Raw genomic sequence first — 18,039 nt, forward strand, 5'->3', positions numbered from 1 at the left:
TAGATATTTTTAATTATAACGTATATGTGTCAAATATAATATTTTCCGTAAAAGATTTAATTTGAATTTATAATTGTGATTAAAATTATTCTTTTATACAATATTAGACGTAAAGATAAGGTAACAAAATTTAAATCCGTATTAAATTGGTCTCTAAAAGTCCTATAAGCTCCTCTCTATACAAGTTAATTTGTAAACTATTAATTTTTCTTAAACAAATACTGATATAAAATATCCACAAATTAACGTCTCAACTTGGATATTTGGAAAGTGTTTTTTTTTTATTCTTTTGATTCTGAACGTACGTCACCATTTTACTGGTTAAAAAACAATCTAAATTATATGATTAACATTATTTTGACCTATAATTTTTTTAAAGGTAGTGAAATTTAATATTTGATAGTTTTGACATCTAAAGAAATGGTTGCAACTTTGTTATTTGGGTTTTTTCATAAGTATCTTTACTTTTAATTGAATTTAAAGATTTTCAAGAATACTTTTTTACTTTGGTTAAAAACTGTGATGAATGAACTGATGAGAGATATACCAACCATAAAAAATTTTAATGAGAAAAAGTACTAAAGAAAAATGCAACAAAAATTATATTAGTCTCTTTCATGTCCTTAAATACTACACAACTCGTTTCTTGACTTTTGATTTCAAATAAATTTAAAAAATCCAAACATAATCTTCGGATAACAAAAAGGAAACAAAACCTGGAGCCATAAAACAGATGAAGACTCACTTCAACACTAGTATGGGAAAAATACAAGCTAAGGAACCCTACAAATCATTCTAAGCAGAGCAGAAGTGACTCCATATTTAAGAATCTGCAATGGTGACCTCCACCTCCACACCAGGTTCAATGGTAATAGATGTTATCTGCTTCACCACATCAGGAGAACTGAAGAGGTCAATAACTCGCTTATGAACACGAAGCTCAAACCGATCCCATGTGTTTGTTCCTACACACCACCCAAATGATTAGTCTTGATGCATCATGACCCTTAGCATACTAGATTGTTATTTTAACACAAACAAATCACATGTGCACCATGTAGCTCAAGCATCTAACATTAGCAAAGTCAAGTTCAACATATCAGAACAAGCAAAAAGTTAGCAGTTAGTTCCTTCAAGAAAAAGATGGATGTGGAATTCAAAATTATTAACCAGCATGCAATTACAATAAAGTAGTATAAAATGCAGAGGACAAGGCAAGAATGCATAGACACTCCTGTTTCTTGTGGGTGTTATGATTACAGAGAAAAACAGCATGCAATTACAAAAAAGTTGTATAAAATGCAGAGGACAAGGCAAGAATGCATAGACAGACCTATTTCTTGTGGGTGTTATGATTACAGAGAAAAACAGAAATTCAGCAGTATTATATGCTCCATCACAACAAGATACCATTTCTAAAATCATTTCTGACGAACAGGGAACTAGAGTATTCTCCATACAATAGGTTTCTGAAACATGCTTTCGAGGTAGAGTCAAAATAGTTTCAAACATAAATAATTGGGTAATAATGTAAGCTACACAATACAATAAGAGTCCGTTGGACTCAAGGGGAGTAAATACCTTCACCACATGGAGACTTCCTTGTTGTAATGTGAAGAACCTTGGTAGGCATCCTCACAGGTCCCTTAACTCTCAGTCTCTTATCCTTGGCACCACGAACCAGATCAGCACAAACTATCAATTAGACATATAGACATTAGACTAACCAATGCTTAGTCTATCCATTTAATCCATATCAGACCCCCAGAAAGTACTCATCACTATATGAAATTTAGCTAAGAAGAGGAAAATTTGATAGTAACAAGATTATAGAGGTATAAGATAAATCGGTACCTTTCTCAAGGTTTTTCACATTCTTGGAGGAGAGAGTGATTCTGATCTTGTGTATCTGTTCTTGGGGCTCCTCCAAACCAGGCTTGGTCGGCTTCATTGCAGCGTAGGCCATAGTTGCTTTTGTGTTCTGTTCAGTACAATCAATTTCTAATAAATAAAAAAGTTATCATCCAAAAGCAATTCACAAAATTAAAAATCTTAAGACTCAGTCAGCTTTTAGCTAGAAATATCAATATATAAATGATATCGCAAGGGGTGATGGCAATTAAATGCACATCAATTTTCTCACAAAATTCTATTTTCAGTTTCAGTTCTCCCTTAGTTTCTTTCTGCTTTGTCCTCATTCTTCTTTACCGATTTCTGAGTTGAAACATGTCATAAGAGATAACAGTCTGACTAGAACTCAAAAGGAAATGGGTTAATTGAAAAAAGGATGCTGATAGGATTGTCACCAAGGTTGGAAAAACTAGGAGCAGTTGAAAATGGAGCTGCAATCTGAAATGCAAATGGGAGAAAAGTTCAGAGGTTGAAATGAGAAATATGTTTAAAAGATGCAGATGATGAAAGGCTCAATCAGAGGAATGGCAGAATTTGAGTCAAAGCTGAAAATTGTATTGTGAGTTGCCACAACAATAAAGTTATAAATCCAGGACTGCGGTTGCTACCAGAAATGTTGGTAGGTTCTAGGATTCAGACTAAATACTCCAAGGCCCAGTGTCACAAATTCGATGGTGGGGATTGTCAAGGATGGTTGCCTAAAATGGTTCTTTGAAGATGATCAATCCAATGATTTCCATTTTAAAACAGTAACGGAAATGTTGCGAAAACTGGAAAAGGTTATAACCCAAAAATTGTGGGTTTTTACTTGTTTGATTGAAGATCAATCCGGTGAACTAGAGCTATAAAACCCAGAATACAGAAAACCTAAAGCACTGTTCTTTCTTATTTTGCTCATTAATCTGACCCCAATTCCAAAGCAAGCTATTTTACACATCAAATAAAAATACCAAGGAAAATAAAAGGGAAAGAGAAAAGGAAACCTGGAAGAAGTGGATGAAGTGAAAGAAGTTAAGAGAAAAGGAAACCTGGAAGAAGTGGATGAAGTGAAAGAAGTTAAGTGTTAAGCAACAGCCTTTGGTTGCCTCTTTCCTCAAAAGCCAACGGAGTAAATGTATTTTTAGAAGATATGCAAGGGGATCGGTAGTGGCAGAGGCTTTTATTATTAGGGTTAGGGTTTTTAGAAAGAAGGCTCGACCAAATAGATTTACGGGGTCGGGCTGCAATATTTAGTGGGTAAATTCTTTGTTGGTAACCCAACTTTTAGGGTCTTCCTTAGTAATTTTGTCACCTAGGACGTTTTAAGCATTAAAAAAATTAAGAATTAAAGTAAAAGGTGGTAGATGCTAAAATGATACACAAAATTATTAAATTATACTTATTTATTTATTGATAATGCCAATTGATTTGTTACTATAATATTGAAATTAATTAATTTAATCTCTTCTAAAATTTAAAATTTTATTTTATATTTCCATATTATCCTTAACGAAAATAACTTAAATAACTAATTTTAATAATTGTTTACGAAATTAAAAGTTCTTTTAGTTATATAATCTTGAATATTCTTAAACTAAAACCAAAGCAAAAATACTTGTAATTAATTAAATTAATTGTTTGTTCTTCATTTGGGTAAAGAAGTGATGACAAAAATTATGAGTTTTATTTAGTATAAAATATAAAATTAATTAATTTAAAAGATTTTTCTTTACTTTTAGCTTAACATGAATTATTTGAGTTTAATTTGAAAACATGAAATAAATTTTAAATTTTAAATAAAAAGTAAAAATTTACTGAAAAATTTGAAAAGTAAACTTAGAATTTTAGGAATATTGTAAAAACAATTTCTAAATAAAATGTCTAATCTACCCTTATTCTATATAGGAGTTGAAAATATATAATTTATATAGGTAATTAAAATGTGATAAACAAAATAATATATTAAAAATCATATTAAAGCAAATTTCACCAATATGAACATAAATAGAATTAAAGAAAAGAAATAATATGATTTAATATTCTAATAAATAAATAGAGAAAACAATGATAAATGGATCACTAATAAGAAAACTATAAAAAATAGTATTAAACATGTAAAATAAATAAATTCATCCTTTCATCTCAAATCTTAAAAAAATTAAGAGTTTTTTATCGAATAATATAAAAAATATGAAAATGGGTTGATGCTAAAATTAAGTACTGAAAAGGTATATTTGAATGGGTGGAGGGCGGTGCATACGCGGCACGACCCTCATTTTCTGACACTTTACAGTAAAAAAAATATATATTTTAGTAGTGGAGAGTGTCAGATAGGCGGCACCAGTTGTGCCTATCAGATAGGCAACACCAGTTGTGCCTATCTCGATAAATGACACCCAAGATATTCCCCACTCCCTATCCTACTCAGATCGGTTTGGAAAAAAATTTAGCAGAATAAGAGAGGGAGAAGAGGAGAAAGAAAGAAAAGAGAAGAAAGAAAAGAAATGTAATTTTTTTATTGTTATTTTCAAATATAATAGATTATGATAAGAAAAAAATTGTTAGTATTATATAGTTTGTTTAGTGTTATTTTTATGTTTTGTTTTAAAGTTTTTTGTTTATTGTGATTTGTTACTAAGTTTTGTGTTTAGATTATTGAGAATGTTATCTTGTAAAATTTTTAATATATTTGATATTGTTAGAAATGACAATAAATTTGATATTGTTAGAAATTGACCATTATCATTCATTAAATTTTTATGTAAGTATTTTTATGTTGTTTGAAATTGTTTTGAGATCTTTTTATTAATTTTTTAACAGATTGAGTATTGAAGATGGATAATCATTTTTTTGTATGCGTTTATTTCGATAGAGTCATCTTGATAACAACCGTTGGATGTATATTTGAATGTTGGCAACAAATAGCAATGAGATTTAATAGAAATGTCTCATTAGATGATATGAAGGGAAGGATTAACACAAAAATTGTAAGACGTTGTGGGAGAAGGATCTCGAAACTTTTTTACAAGTTTCCAGTTTGGACAAACCCCATCAAATTCACTAAAATGGAACTTGTAGATGACGAAGATGTAGAGACAATGATCGCTCTTTACTGTGGGAATCAGAGTGACAAAAATGCACCGATTCACTTATTTGCTGAGTTAGCCAGTTTGGAGCAAAATAAAGATTTCACTGCCTATGGTGAAGAACATGGAGCTAAAGAACCATGCATGGTGGCTCCAATATCGCACGTTGGTAGTGAATCGACTATACGCGGGATTGATATCAATCTTAATGTTACATCCGATATTTATGTGGTTGGTGATGATGGATATGATAGTAGTGATCCTTGTGATCAAGAAGTCGATAGCGATGGTTATCCCAATGTAGACGAGGTCCCCGATGATATTGACAATGAAGACGTGAATGATGATGGAAACATTAGCACGCCTTCAGTCAGGAACCAGATTCGACGTATTGTGATACATAATAATCCTGTACCACACATGTCGCTCATAGACCCCGACGCAGCAAGACGAGTAATTCCTGAGTACCTTGAAATACTTTCGCTCCTTTGGTCAACAGTAAATTCTAGTCCCGAGGAGTTGTTTTGTGATGCCCAAAATTGACCCTAGTCGGGATGTGGTTTCGGGACCACAAAATCGAGGCATAAAAATAATTTAAAATTTATTTTGATGCCTATGATATGTGTTAATTTGTGTGTGGCATTTTTGATGATTCGATTTAGTGTTATAAAGGTGAATTTCACTAGAAAGGACCTAGTAGTAAACTTTGAAAGTATGATGGGGAAATGTGTGATGACTAGTTGATAATGCATGCAAAATTAAGGGATTTGCATGTCAAATTCCCCAAAGATGGCATAGTGGCCGCCATGACAAGGAGTTATGGGCAAGGAAAAACATGTTATGACATGTTTTGATAATGCATGATGTGATGAAATGATAAAAAATTTAGTGGTGGGAAGAGAAACAAAAAAATATGTGTGAGTGTGGTATTCTCCCCATTGTTGCCGTGAGTTAAAGAAAAGCAAAGAAAAAATTTTGTTCATCCTTGTTCTCTCCTTTTGGCCGAAAATACTAAGGAAGAAGATAGGATTTTTGCTCCATTTTGGTTTAGAAGAGATCTAGAAGGAAATTTGGCTATACTTGCATCAAGATTAAGGTATGTATGAAGTTGTGTCATGAGATTCATGCATGTTTTAGTTGCTAACTTGATGTTCATGTTAGCCATGGTTCAAATCCTTGTTATGCCATGGAAATGGTATTAGGCCAAGGTTGATATTGTGTTAAAGCCATTGCATGCTAAATGTGAAGCTTGATAATGATGCATGCAATGATGGATTGACTACTCTTGAAATTTCTTTGTAGCAATCTTGAGTAAGACATTGAGTTCTTTGTTTAACCATGACCGAAGTTGAAAGAGGTATGAATGTGATGTATTCGCCATGATGCATTCATGAGCATGATTTATGCTTGTTACTTGATTGGTAAAATTTGTGTTTTAGATGGTTATGAACACCTTGAGGTTCGCCATGCACCTATATGTGTATGTATGTTTGCACATGATGATTTGGTTATGAAGTAAATGATAAATATGTTTGTTTAAAGAAGAAATTGTTGAAGAATGTTTGTGAAATTGCAAGTACATTCGCCTAGTACACATATGATGTGAAAATCTTGGAATTTATTGTTGATTTGGTGCAAGTATGACTAAGTATAATCGGCCATGAATGAGTGCCTAAGAGGTTGTGTTGTTCGCCATGAGTAAGCATGTTGAAGGCTTTGTGTGTTAAGTCGATTCATGAATTCGTACTTATGTGACTTTAATGTCTAGTGAATATATGTGGGCTAAGTGCCTTGAGTTCTTCTTTTCGATACTCAAATGATTGAATCAAATTATTTGTTAAATTAAGCTCAAGAGCAAAGGGGTCCAAACCGATAAAGGGAAGGAAAAAGTAGTCGAATAGCCATCGAATCGCTCGACAACATCCGAGGTAAGTTTTCGAGTATCGAAACTTAGATTTTGATTCGATTGAATGAAGTAATAAGCAATCAAATTTCGCCTTGTATATGGCCATTGAGCCGAAATGATATTTTTGTTAAGTGAATTGTGCATAAAAGTTTTGTTGTGAAAATGAAACAAAGATGTGTATGAATGTTCGAGTGATATCCGGCTAAGCCCAAGGCAATTGTGCGAGCTATGATATCGGGCTAAGCTCAAGGCAATTGTACGAGTTGTGATATCCGGTTAAGTCCCAAGGCATTTGTGCGGGTTACCATAACCTGCTACGTCCGAAGGTGTTTTGAACGAGTAGCTATATCCGGATAAACTCTCAAGGTATGTGATTTGAAATTTATAAGCTGCTGGAAAATTTTCAGTTAATGCACTTGTGAAATTCCCAACAACAAGGTATGTTTTGTGTGTGCTTTGCACACTATGAGTAAGTGCGTATGAATATTCGCCCAATGATAAACGAGCTATCGGCCTTAACTAAGCCGTTGTTTGTGTATGAAAATAAGAGTTGGGATTGTGAAGTAAGCATGTCTTTGAGAAATTGTGCATATGAATTATTGTTTAGCTACTTGAATGCTATGTTTTGGTTGTGTGTAATTATGGCTCAAACTTACTAAGCATAAATTGCTTACTCCGTTCCTTTGTTTCTCTGTTTTAGATTTTGCTCGTTAACGATCGGATTCGGGATCATTGAAGTGAAGTCATCCACACTATCAAAGCCCTTTTGGTACTCCTTTAGTTGAGTTCGGATATGGCATGTATAGGACTACCCTCGGTTGTCTTTAAGTACTTGTGTTGTATATGTGTACGGCCATGCGAAAATGGTTCGTAATAGTGGAGTATGGAATTAGACCATTTGTGGTTTGTAATTATATATGGTTTCATGATGTGATTATGGATTGGAATGGGAGTGTTGGTCACATGATCAGCCATTGGAATGGCTAAATATGATCATATGTGGACCCATGTATGGCAAGACCATAGTTGGCCCATGGAGACTACAAATTAGGCAAAGCCTACCTTAAAAACAGATCCTGCCAGCTGCAGTGATGTGGTTTTGAAAAATCACAAAAATTTGTAGGAATGGTATTAAATGGTGAATAAATTATGAAATTGAACCTTGACGAGTCTATTTTCATATGAAAGTAACAAAACGATCATATGAATAGTATACCGAGAGATATTAAAATTTTCGTGAGACAGGGCCAGAACGGTTTCTGGGTCCCCTGTCGCGACTTTAAAAATTTACCATAAATTATCCAGAATGAATTAGAAGTCATTCCTTATATGTGAATATTCTTTCTTTAGTCTAGTTTCATTAGAAACAAACGGCATCAGTATTGAAACCCTGTACAGAGAGATATTCAAGTTGTAACGCGCGAAGGTCAGTGTAGTCGACCCCTGTAACATGGACGACTTTAACTAATAAACTGTACCAATTGGCCCGACCAAAAATTCTAGAAATAAATCCAGGGATGGATATATGAGTCTAAATTTAGGAAAAATTTACGGAATCAGTTTCCGAGTTTTGTAACTCGAGATATGCTTTTTAAGGCAACAGTGACGCAGTTTTCCAGCTTGCCTGGGAATGTTAAGTTGGTCGGTGCTATAAGTGGTTTTGGCTTGTTAACCCCTCGTGTCCGACACCGGCAACGGTCTCGGGTTCGGGGTGTTACAATTTTATTGGTATCAGAGCCAGGTTTAGTCGATTCTAGGACTATCGTGATATGTTTGGGGTCTAGCTATACATGCCATTAAGTGATAATTGATAGTGTGGTGATTTCTGACAATTTGAGTTTGTGTTTGTTTATAGCAATGGATCCCGATCCCAACCGAGCAATAGTTGATGATGTGGAGAGTGTGGTGCCTGCTCCCGTGCAAGGGACAGCGCCGGCAGACTCTCAACCTATTGCCAGCAATCCGAATGATGAGGCTAAGCAAGCCTTTTATAGTGTGATGAATGATTGGTTTAACCAATACATTCGAACTAACACTACTGCTCCACAACCTCCATTCCCGACTAATGCAACCTCAAGACCTACAATACCTCCCAGAATCGACCAAGTAAGGTCAAGTAAGCCCCAATCGATGAATTGAAAACATGGGGCTCTTGAATTTAAAGCTACGGATAGCGACGATGCCGAGCAAGCTGAATTTTGGTTGGACAACACTATACGGGTGCTCGATGAGTTATCATGTACACCGATGAATGCTTAAAGTGTACTATCTCCTTGCTACGCGATTCCGCCTACTATTGGTGGAGTACTCGACTTGTGGTGTCTAGAGAGCAAGTAACTTGGGAGTTCTTCCAAACCTGAATTCAAAGAAGTATATCATCGAGATTTATGGACCAAAACGAAAGGAATTCCTTGATCTTAAGCAAGGTTCCATGTCGGTTATCGACTACGAACGAAAATTTGCGAGGCTTAGCCAGAGACGACGCTGAAAGTGCATTTCTTCGTAAGTCGATGTGTAAACGCTCAAGATGGATGAACGATGATATAAAGTCGTATGTTGGCATTTTGGAAACCGAGAGTTTGTGGCTCTTGTCGAGCGAAAGCGTGCAAAGCCGAGGAGCTCAAGATGGAGAAAAGAAAAGTGAAGTGGGAGCAAGGGAGTTTCAGAAGAGGTCTTCGGGAAGCCCTTCCCGATCATCAAAGAAATTTAAAGATGGCTTAGGCCGGTCTAGAGACATTTTGGGCTTTTCTAGACGAGACCGCGATCGACCCCTATGGGCATGCGAGTCACTTCGATCGCCGGTGTTGGCAATGATCGTCGAGATGAACGGAGTGCCAATATTGTGGCAAATGGCATTCGGGAGTTGTAGATTCCGTGACCGCTCCTGTTACAAGTGCGGATCACCGATCATTTCATTAAGGATTGCCCGAGCTTATCCGGACAAAACGTAAATCAAAGTGGGAACCCGGTGCTACCACAACTCGAGGTAGGCCGTCTAGAAACACGGCAATGCTAGTGGCGGTCGAGAGGATCTAGAGATGCCACCATCGATCCGAGGCTCGTGCTCTGCTAGGACTTATGCCATACGCGCGCACGCGAGGATGCCGCCTCACTAGATGTTATTACGGTATCCTCACTCTTTTCGATACTAATGTGATTGCTTTGATTGACCCCGGTTCTACTCATTCTTATATATGCGAAACCTTAGCATCCAAAGAAGACTTTGCCCATTGAGTCATCGAGTTTGTAATTCGGTGTCAAACCCTTGGGTCATTACGTGCTCGTCAACAAAGTGTGTAAGAAAAGTCCCCTAGTATTTTGAGGTTCTTGTTTCCCCCGGACTTGATGCTTTTGCCATTCGACTAATCGACGTTATTCTTGGTTTGGATTGGTTGACCATGCACGATGCGGTTGTAAATTGCAAAAGCAAGACTATTGATCCGAGGTGCACGAATAACGAGATAATTCGGGTTGAGTCTACGGACTTAAAGGGATTGCCGGTTGTAATATCGCAATGTTGGCTCGAAATACGTAAGAAAGGGGTGTGAAGCACACCTTGCGTATGTTCTAGATGACAAGGAGTTAGAAAAGAAACCCGAATCTGTGCGCTGGTTTGTGAATACCGGATGTTTTCCTCAAGAATTGCCGGGTTTACCACTGCTCGGAAATAGAGTTTGGCATCGAATTGGTACCGGTACCATTCCAATTTCGATAGCTCCGTATCGTATGGCACCAACGGAATTAAAGGAGTTGAAAGCTCATTGCAAGAATTGGTGGATAGAGGTTTTGCTCGCTTGAAGTTTTTCGCCTTTGGGTGCGCCGGTGTTGTTTGTGAAAAGAAGGATGGAACCATGAGGTTGCAGATCGACTATCGTCGACTTAATAAAGCGACGATAAAGAACAAATATCCGCTACCACGTATCGATGATTTGTTCGATCAATGAAGGGAGCCTCGGTGTTTTCGAAAATAGATCCGAGATCGGGCTATTATCGCCATGAATTCGAGATTCGGACGTACCCAAGACCGCCTTGAGCGAGATATGGTCACTACGAGTTCCTAGTGATGCCGCTTGGGCTTACTAATGCCCTGCGGTATTTATGGATTTGATGAATCGGATCTTCGCACCATATCCGGATCGGTTCGTAGTTGTCTTCATTGATGACATTTTGGTCTATTCGCAAATGAGACCGAACACTGAACACCGAGGATAGTGTTGCGAATTTTACGGATAAGCGATTATATGCTAAGTTCAGCAAGTGTGAGTTCGGTTGAGGAGGTTAGCTTCTTGGGTCATGTGATATCTCAGACGGTATTCGAGTCGAATTCGAATAAAATTTCAGCCATACTTAATTGGAAGCCTCAGAAATATTACCGAGGTTCGAGCTTTTTGGGGCTTGCGGTTATTACCGACGATTTGTAAAAGGTTTCTCAACAATAGCCACGCCAATGACGGCTACTCCAAAAGGATGTTAAGTTCGAATGGATGGAGAAATGTCGAAAAGTTTCGATCAACTGAAAACTTATTTGATGAAGCCCCAATTCTAGTGCAACCCGAATCGGCAAAGAGTTTGTCATCTATAGTGACGCCTCCCTACTTGGGTTAGGTTGCGTATTGATGCAAGAAGGTCGAGTTGTGGCCTGCGCGCCGAGGCAATTAAAGCCACATGAGAAAATTATCCCACCCATGGTCTCGAATTGGTCGCCATCGTATTCGTCTTAAAGATATGGCGACATTACTTATTTGGTGAGAAGTACCATGTATTCGGATCATAAAAGTCTCAAATATTTGATGACTCAAAGAGACTTAAATCTGCGATAAAGACGTTGGCTCGAGTGTTAAAGGATTATGAGTGGTCTTTAACTATCACCCGGAAAGGCGAATGTGGTTGCGAATGCCTTAAGTTGTAAATCATTATTCGCTTCTGACGATGAATGTGCACTTGTCCGCTCGATCCGACATTGTGTTAGTAGCTGAATTGAAAGCCAAACCATTATTGATACGCCAAATTCGTGAAGCTCGAGAAAGTCGACGATGAGTTGGTTGCAAAACGGGCCGAGTGTGCTCAACAAGGAATCAAGTTTCAAATCGATGATGACGATTGTTTGAGGTTGAGAAATCGTCTGTGTGTTCCAAAGAATTCAGAACATATTTCGATAATTTTGAAAGAAGCCCATTGTAGCCGAATGGCAATCCACCCGGGGAGTACGAAAATGTACAATGATTTGAAACGTCGGTTTTGGTGGCATGGTATGAAACGAGACATCTTTGACGTCGTTTCGAGGTGTTTAATATGTCAACAAGTGAAAGCGGAACATCAAGTGCCTTCAGGATTACTTCAGCTAATCACGATACCCGAGTGGAAATGGGATCGAGTCACAATAGACTTTGTAAGCGAGTAAGAAAGATGCGATTTGGGTCGTTGTAAATAGATTGACTAAGTCGGCTCACTTTGTCCCCGTACGTACGGACTTTTCAATGGACAAACTAGCCGAACTGTACGTTTCTCAGATTATGAGATTACACGGGGTGCCTATTTCCATCGTGTCGGAAAGAGATCCAAGATTTACCTCGCGATTTTGGAAAAGGTTGCAAGAAGCTTTGGGTACCAAGTTGCATTTCAGCACCACCTTTCACCCCCAAACCGATGGTCAATCCGAGCGGATAATTCAGATACTTGAGGATATGTTAAGATGTTGCATCCTCGAGTTCAGTGGTTCATGGGAACGGTATTTGCCTTTGATTGAATTCGCTTACAACAATAGTTTTCAATCAAGTATTAAGATGGCACCTTACGAGGCCTTGTACGGCGTAAATGCCGTACACCATTGTGTTGGACGAGCTCGGTGAAAGCAAAATTTTCGGTGGACTTGATTAAAGATGCTGAATGAAAGTGATAGTGATCCGTGAAAATCAAGATAGCCTCCGATCGTCGGAAGTCGACGCGGATCTGAAGCATAAAGACATCGAGCATCGTGGGAGATAAAGTGTTTCTCAAGGTTTCGCCTTGGAAAAGATACTCGATTCTACCGTAAGGGCAAGTTGAGCCCGAGGTTCATTGGGCCATATGAGATATCCGGAAGTCGGTCCGCTTGCATATCGTTTGATTTTTGCCCCGAACTCGAAAACATTCACGATGTCTTTCATGTTTCGATGCTTCGACGCTATAGATCTGATCCATCGAACGTAATTAGTCCATCAGAGGTTGAAATTCAATCCGATATAAGTTATGAAGAAGAACCGATTCGTATCCTAGCTCGTGAAGTGAAGGAGTTACGAAACAAAAGGGTTCCGTTAGTAAAAGTGTTATGGCTCAAACACGGGATGGAAGAAGCTACTTGGGAACCCAAGAGCTCTATGAAAGAGCGTTACCCAAACCTATTTACCGGTAAAATATTCGGGGACGAAAATTTCTTAAGTGGGTGAGAGTTGTGACAGCCCAAAATTGACCCTAGTCGGGATGTGGTTTCGGGACCACAAAATCGAGGCATAAAAATAATTTAAAATTTATTTTGATGCCTATGATATGTGTTAATTTGTGTGTGGCATTTTTGATGATTCGATTTAGTGTTATAAAGGTGAATTTCACTAGAAAGGACCTAGTAGTAAACTTTGAAAGTATGATGGGGAAATGTGTGATGACTAGTTGATAATGCATGCAAAATTAAGGGATTTGCATGTCAAATTCCCAAAGATGGCATAGTGGCCGGCCATGACAAGGAGTTATGGGCAAGGAAAAACATGTTATGACATGTTTTGATAATGCATGATGTGATGAAATGATAAAAAATTTAGTGGTAGGAAGAGAAACAAAAAAAATGTGTGTGAGTGTGGTATTCTCCCCATTGTTGCCGTGAGTGAAAGAAAAGCAAAGAAAAAATTTTGTTCATCCTTGTTCTCTCCTTTTGGCCGAAAATACTAAGGAAGAAGATAGGATTTTGCTCCATTTTGGTTTAGAAGAGATCTAGAAGGAGATTTGGCTATACTTGCATCAAGATTAAGGTATGTATGAAGTTGTGTCATGAGATTCATGCATGTTTTAGTTGCTAACTTGATGTTCATGTTAGCCATGGTTCAAATCCTTGTTATGCCATGGAAATGGTATTAGGCCAAGGTTGATATTGTTGATATTGTGTTAAAGCCATTGCATGCTAAATGTGAAGCTTGATAATGATGCATGCAATGATGGATTGACTACTCTTGAAATTTCTTTGTAGCAATCTTGAGTAAGACATTGAGTTCTTTGTTTAACCATGACCGAAGTTGAAAGGGGTATGAATGTGATGTATTCGGCCATGATGCATTCATGAGCATGATTTATGCTTGTTACTTGATTGGTAAAAATTTGTGTTTTAGATGGTTATGAACACCTTGAGGTTCGCCATGCACCTATATGTGTATGTATGTTTGCACATGATGATTTGGTTATGAAGTAAATGATAAATATGTTTGTTTAAAGAAGAAATTGTTGAAGAATGTTTGTGAAATTGCAAGTACATTCGCCTAGTACACATATGATGTGAAAATCTTGGAATTTATTGTTGATTTGGTGCAAGTATGACTAAGTATAATCGGCCATGAATGAGTGCCTAAGAGGTTGTGTTGTTCGCCATGAGTAAGCATGTTGAAGGCTTTGTGTGTTAAGTCGATTCATGAATTCGTACTTATGTGACTTTAATGTCTAGTGAATATATGTGGGCTAAGTGCCTTGAGTTCTTCTTTTCGATACTCAAATGATTGAATCAAATTATTTGTTAAATTAAGCTCAAGAGCAAAGGGGACCAAATCCGATAAAGGGAAGGAAAAAGTAGTTGAATAGCCATCGAATCGCTCGACAACATCCGAGGTAAGTTTTCGAGTATCGAAACTTAGATTTTGATTCGATTGAATGAAGTAATAAGCAATCGAAATTCGCCTTTGTATATGGCCATTGAGCCGAAATGATATTTTTGTTAAGTGAATTGTGCATAAAAGTTTTGTTGTGAAAATGAAACAAAGATGTGTATGAATGTTCGAGTGATATCCGGCTAAGCCCAAGGCAATTGTGCGAGCTATGATATCGGCTAAGCCCAAGGCAATTGTGCGAGTTGTGATATCCGGTTAAGTCCCGAAGGCATTTGTGCGGTTACCATAACTGCACGTCCCGAAGGTGTTTTGAACGAGTAGCTATATCCGGATAAACTCAAGGTATGTGATTTGAAATTTATAAGCTGCTGGAAAATTTTCGTTAATGCACTTGTGAAATTCCCAACAACAAGGTATGTTTTGTGTGTGCTTTGCACACTATGAGTAAGTGCGTATGAATATTCGCCCAATGATAAACGAGCTATCGACCTTAACTAAGCCGTTGTTTGTGTATGAAAATAAGAGTTGGGATTGTGAAGTAAGCATGTCTTTGAGAAATTGTGCATATGAATTATTGTTTAGCTACTTGAATGCTATGCTTTGGTTGTGTGTAAATTATGGCTCAAACTTACTAAGCATAAATTGCTTACTCCGTTCCTTTGTTTCTCTGTTTTAGATTTTGCTCGTTAACGATCGGATTCGGGATCATTGAAGTGAAGTCATCCACACTATCAAAGCCCCTTTTCGGTACTCCTTTAGTTGAGTTCGGATATGGCATGTATAGGACTACCCTCGGTTGTCTTTAAGTACTTGTGTTGTATATTTGTACGGCCATGCGAAAATGGTTCGTAATAGTGGAGTATGGAATTAGACCATTTGTGGTTTGTAATTATATATGGTTTCATGATGTGATTATGGATTGAATGGGAGTGTTGGTCACATGATCAGCCATTGAATGGCTAAATATGATCATATGTGGACCCATGTATGGCAAGACCATAGTTGGCCCATGGAGACTACAAATTAGGTAAAGCCTACCTTAAAAGCAGATGCTGCCACTGCAGTGACGTGGTTTTGAAAAATCACCAAAATTTGTAGGAATGGTATTAAATGGTGAATAAATTATGAAATCGAACCTTGACGAGTCTATTTTCATATGAAAGTAACGAAACGATCATATGAATAGTATACCGAGAGATATTAAAATTTTCGTGAGACAGGGCCAGAACGGTTTCTGGGTCCCCTATCGCGACTTTGAAAATTTACCATAAATTATCCAGAATGAATTAGAAGTCATGCCTTATATGTGCAGATTCTTTTTTTAGTCTAGTTTCATTAGAAACAAACGGCATTAGTATTGAAACCCTGTACAGAGAGATATTCAAGTTGTAACGCGCGAAGGTCAGTGTAGTCGACCCCTGTAACATGGACGACTTTAACTAATAAACTGTACCAATTGGCCCGACCAAAAATTCTAGAAATAAATCCAGGATGGATATATGAGTCTAAATTCAGGAAAAATTTACGGAATCAATTTCCGAGTTTTGTAACTCGAGATATGCTTTTAAGGCAACAAGATGATGCGCTTTTGCACTTGCTCGGGAATGTCAAGTTGGTCGGTGCTATAAGTGGTTTTGGCTTGTTAACCTCGTGTCCGGCTAATCGCAACGGTCTCGGGTTCGGGGTGTTACATGTTTGTAGGCCAGATATTCAAAAGTAAGGAAGAGTGCATATTTTCTATTAAGCGGTATAGCATAAAAATATCAGTGGACTACAAATTCACAGTGTCTAAACCGACATTATATATTGGGGAGTGTTGGAAGTCGGCGGAAGACTGCAATTGGCGGGTATGAGCTGCATTTATTCAAAATTCGCAGATGTGGGAGATACAAAAATTTGTTGGGCCTCACACATGCACATCAACACGTATGATAGAAGATCATCGAAAACTTGATTTCAAAACTATCTGTACGTGTATCATGCCAATGGTAAAGGACATATCGACCATTAAAGTTTCGATACTGATTGCCAAAATGCAAGTACGATTCCAGTATCGAGTATCATATCGAAAGGCGTTGATAGCTAAACAGATGGCAATGGAGCAATTGTACGAGAATGTCAATGCATCGTATAATGAGCATAGGGATGGATAACCGCTATAGGGGAGTACATATCAGGGACAGTTATTGAGTTACAGACACGACCTTATTACGGCCCAGATGACCATCTACAACTGGGAAAAAGAATTTTCCATCAGATGTTCTGAACGTTTGATCCATGTGTGCACACATTTCCCTACTGCAAGCCATTTGTGCAAGTGGATGAGACCTGGCTATATGAAAAATATATACAGATCCTACTTCTTGCTGTTGCTCAAGACATCAACAAGAATGTGCTCCCGATAGCATTTGCCATCGTAGATAAGGAGAACATGGAATCATGAGAATTCTTCTTTATCAACCTGCGAAGGTATGTTATTAGCAACGATAATATTTGCATCATCTCCGATAGAGGGAAATGATTAATTGTCGCCATTAGGCTTTTCGATGTGCCATGGAGATCTGTTTACTGCATCTGGCACATTGCGGCTAACTTCCATCGAGATTATAAGAATGCAGAATGGTGGAGACAAGTTGTGAGAATAGGTAAAGGATAACCTTATTTTTTCAATATAAGTTTTAATGTTTTAGTGCAATATTGTAACTTATCTTTTCTTAATACATATACAGCGCACGAGCTAGAGCCAAATATTTTTCGCCAAAGAATGACTCGACTTGAGAGTGACATGGAGGGTCAAACGAACACATCTTTCTGACAGTGGTTAGGTACCATGGAGCCGTGACAATGGGCTCAAAATTTTGACGAGGGCTTTCATTATGGTCAAATGGCCATAAACTTGGTGGAGGGGATCAACATTATGTTGTTGAAAACATGACATCTTCCGATTTCATCTGTTTTCTCGGCTACATTCTACAGGTTAGCTACCTTGATGCTAAGAATGGGTAAGCAACAAGTCAACCAGATGGAGGCGGGGCACGTGTTTGTCGAAGATGTCAGGGATGCAATGGTTGCAAACCGTCGGATGGCGAGGTCGATGAATGTAGAAATATATTCAAAATGTCTTGAAATGTTTCGAGTTACGAAAACCATCGATCGTTGACCCGGTATACCACCTAGGTCCTATGGAGTTGATCTCCGGAATAGATGGTACGATTGTAGGAGGTTTCAAACAATTCATTATCCATGTGTGCATGTCGTGGCAACGTGTGCTAAAGTCTCACTCAATTTTTAACAATTTGTCGATGATGTGTAC

The 18,039-nt window shown here is 37.6% G+C and overlaps 1 protein-coding gene across 4 annotated transcripts; it reads right to left on the reverse strand.

Moving 5' to 3' along the window:
- Positions 1 to 579: 579 nt before the first annotated feature.
- On the reverse strand, positions 580 to 3,132 carry LOC108484146 (40S ribosomal protein S20-2). Of its 4 annotated transcripts, none has more exons than XM_053019521.1 (5): positions 2,940 to 3,132; positions 2,144 to 2,349; positions 1,855 to 1,981; positions 1,582 to 1,695; positions 580 to 965 (listed from the first exon to the last, which is right to left on the reverse strand). In XM_053019521.1, exons 3-5 carry the CDS (start codon positions 1,964 to 1,966, stop codon positions 823 to 825), a joined length of 369 nt encoding a protein of 122 aa, XP_052875481.1. In that variant the 5' UTR covers positions 1,967 to 1,981; positions 2,144 to 2,349; positions 2,940 to 3,132; the 3' UTR covers positions 580 to 822. The 4 variants fall into 4 exon arrangements, with proteins under 4 accessions (XP_052875481.1, XP_052875482.1, XP_017643316.1 ...); XM_053019522.1 differs by having other exon boundaries at positions 2,895 to 3,132; XM_017787827.2 differs by lacking the exon at positions 2,144 to 2,349 and having other exon boundaries at positions 2,895 to 3,132.
- Between the last annotated feature and the right edge of the window lie 14,907 nt (positions 3,133 to 18,039).

Source organism: Gossypium arboreum, chromosome 9, assembly GCF_025698485.1.
Source record: "Gossypium arboreum isolate Shixiya-1 chromosome 9, ASM2569848v2, whole genome shotgun sequence".
NCBI classification, from domain to species: Eukaryota; Viridiplantae; Streptophyta; class Magnoliopsida; order Malvales; family Malvaceae; genus Gossypium; species Gossypium arboreum.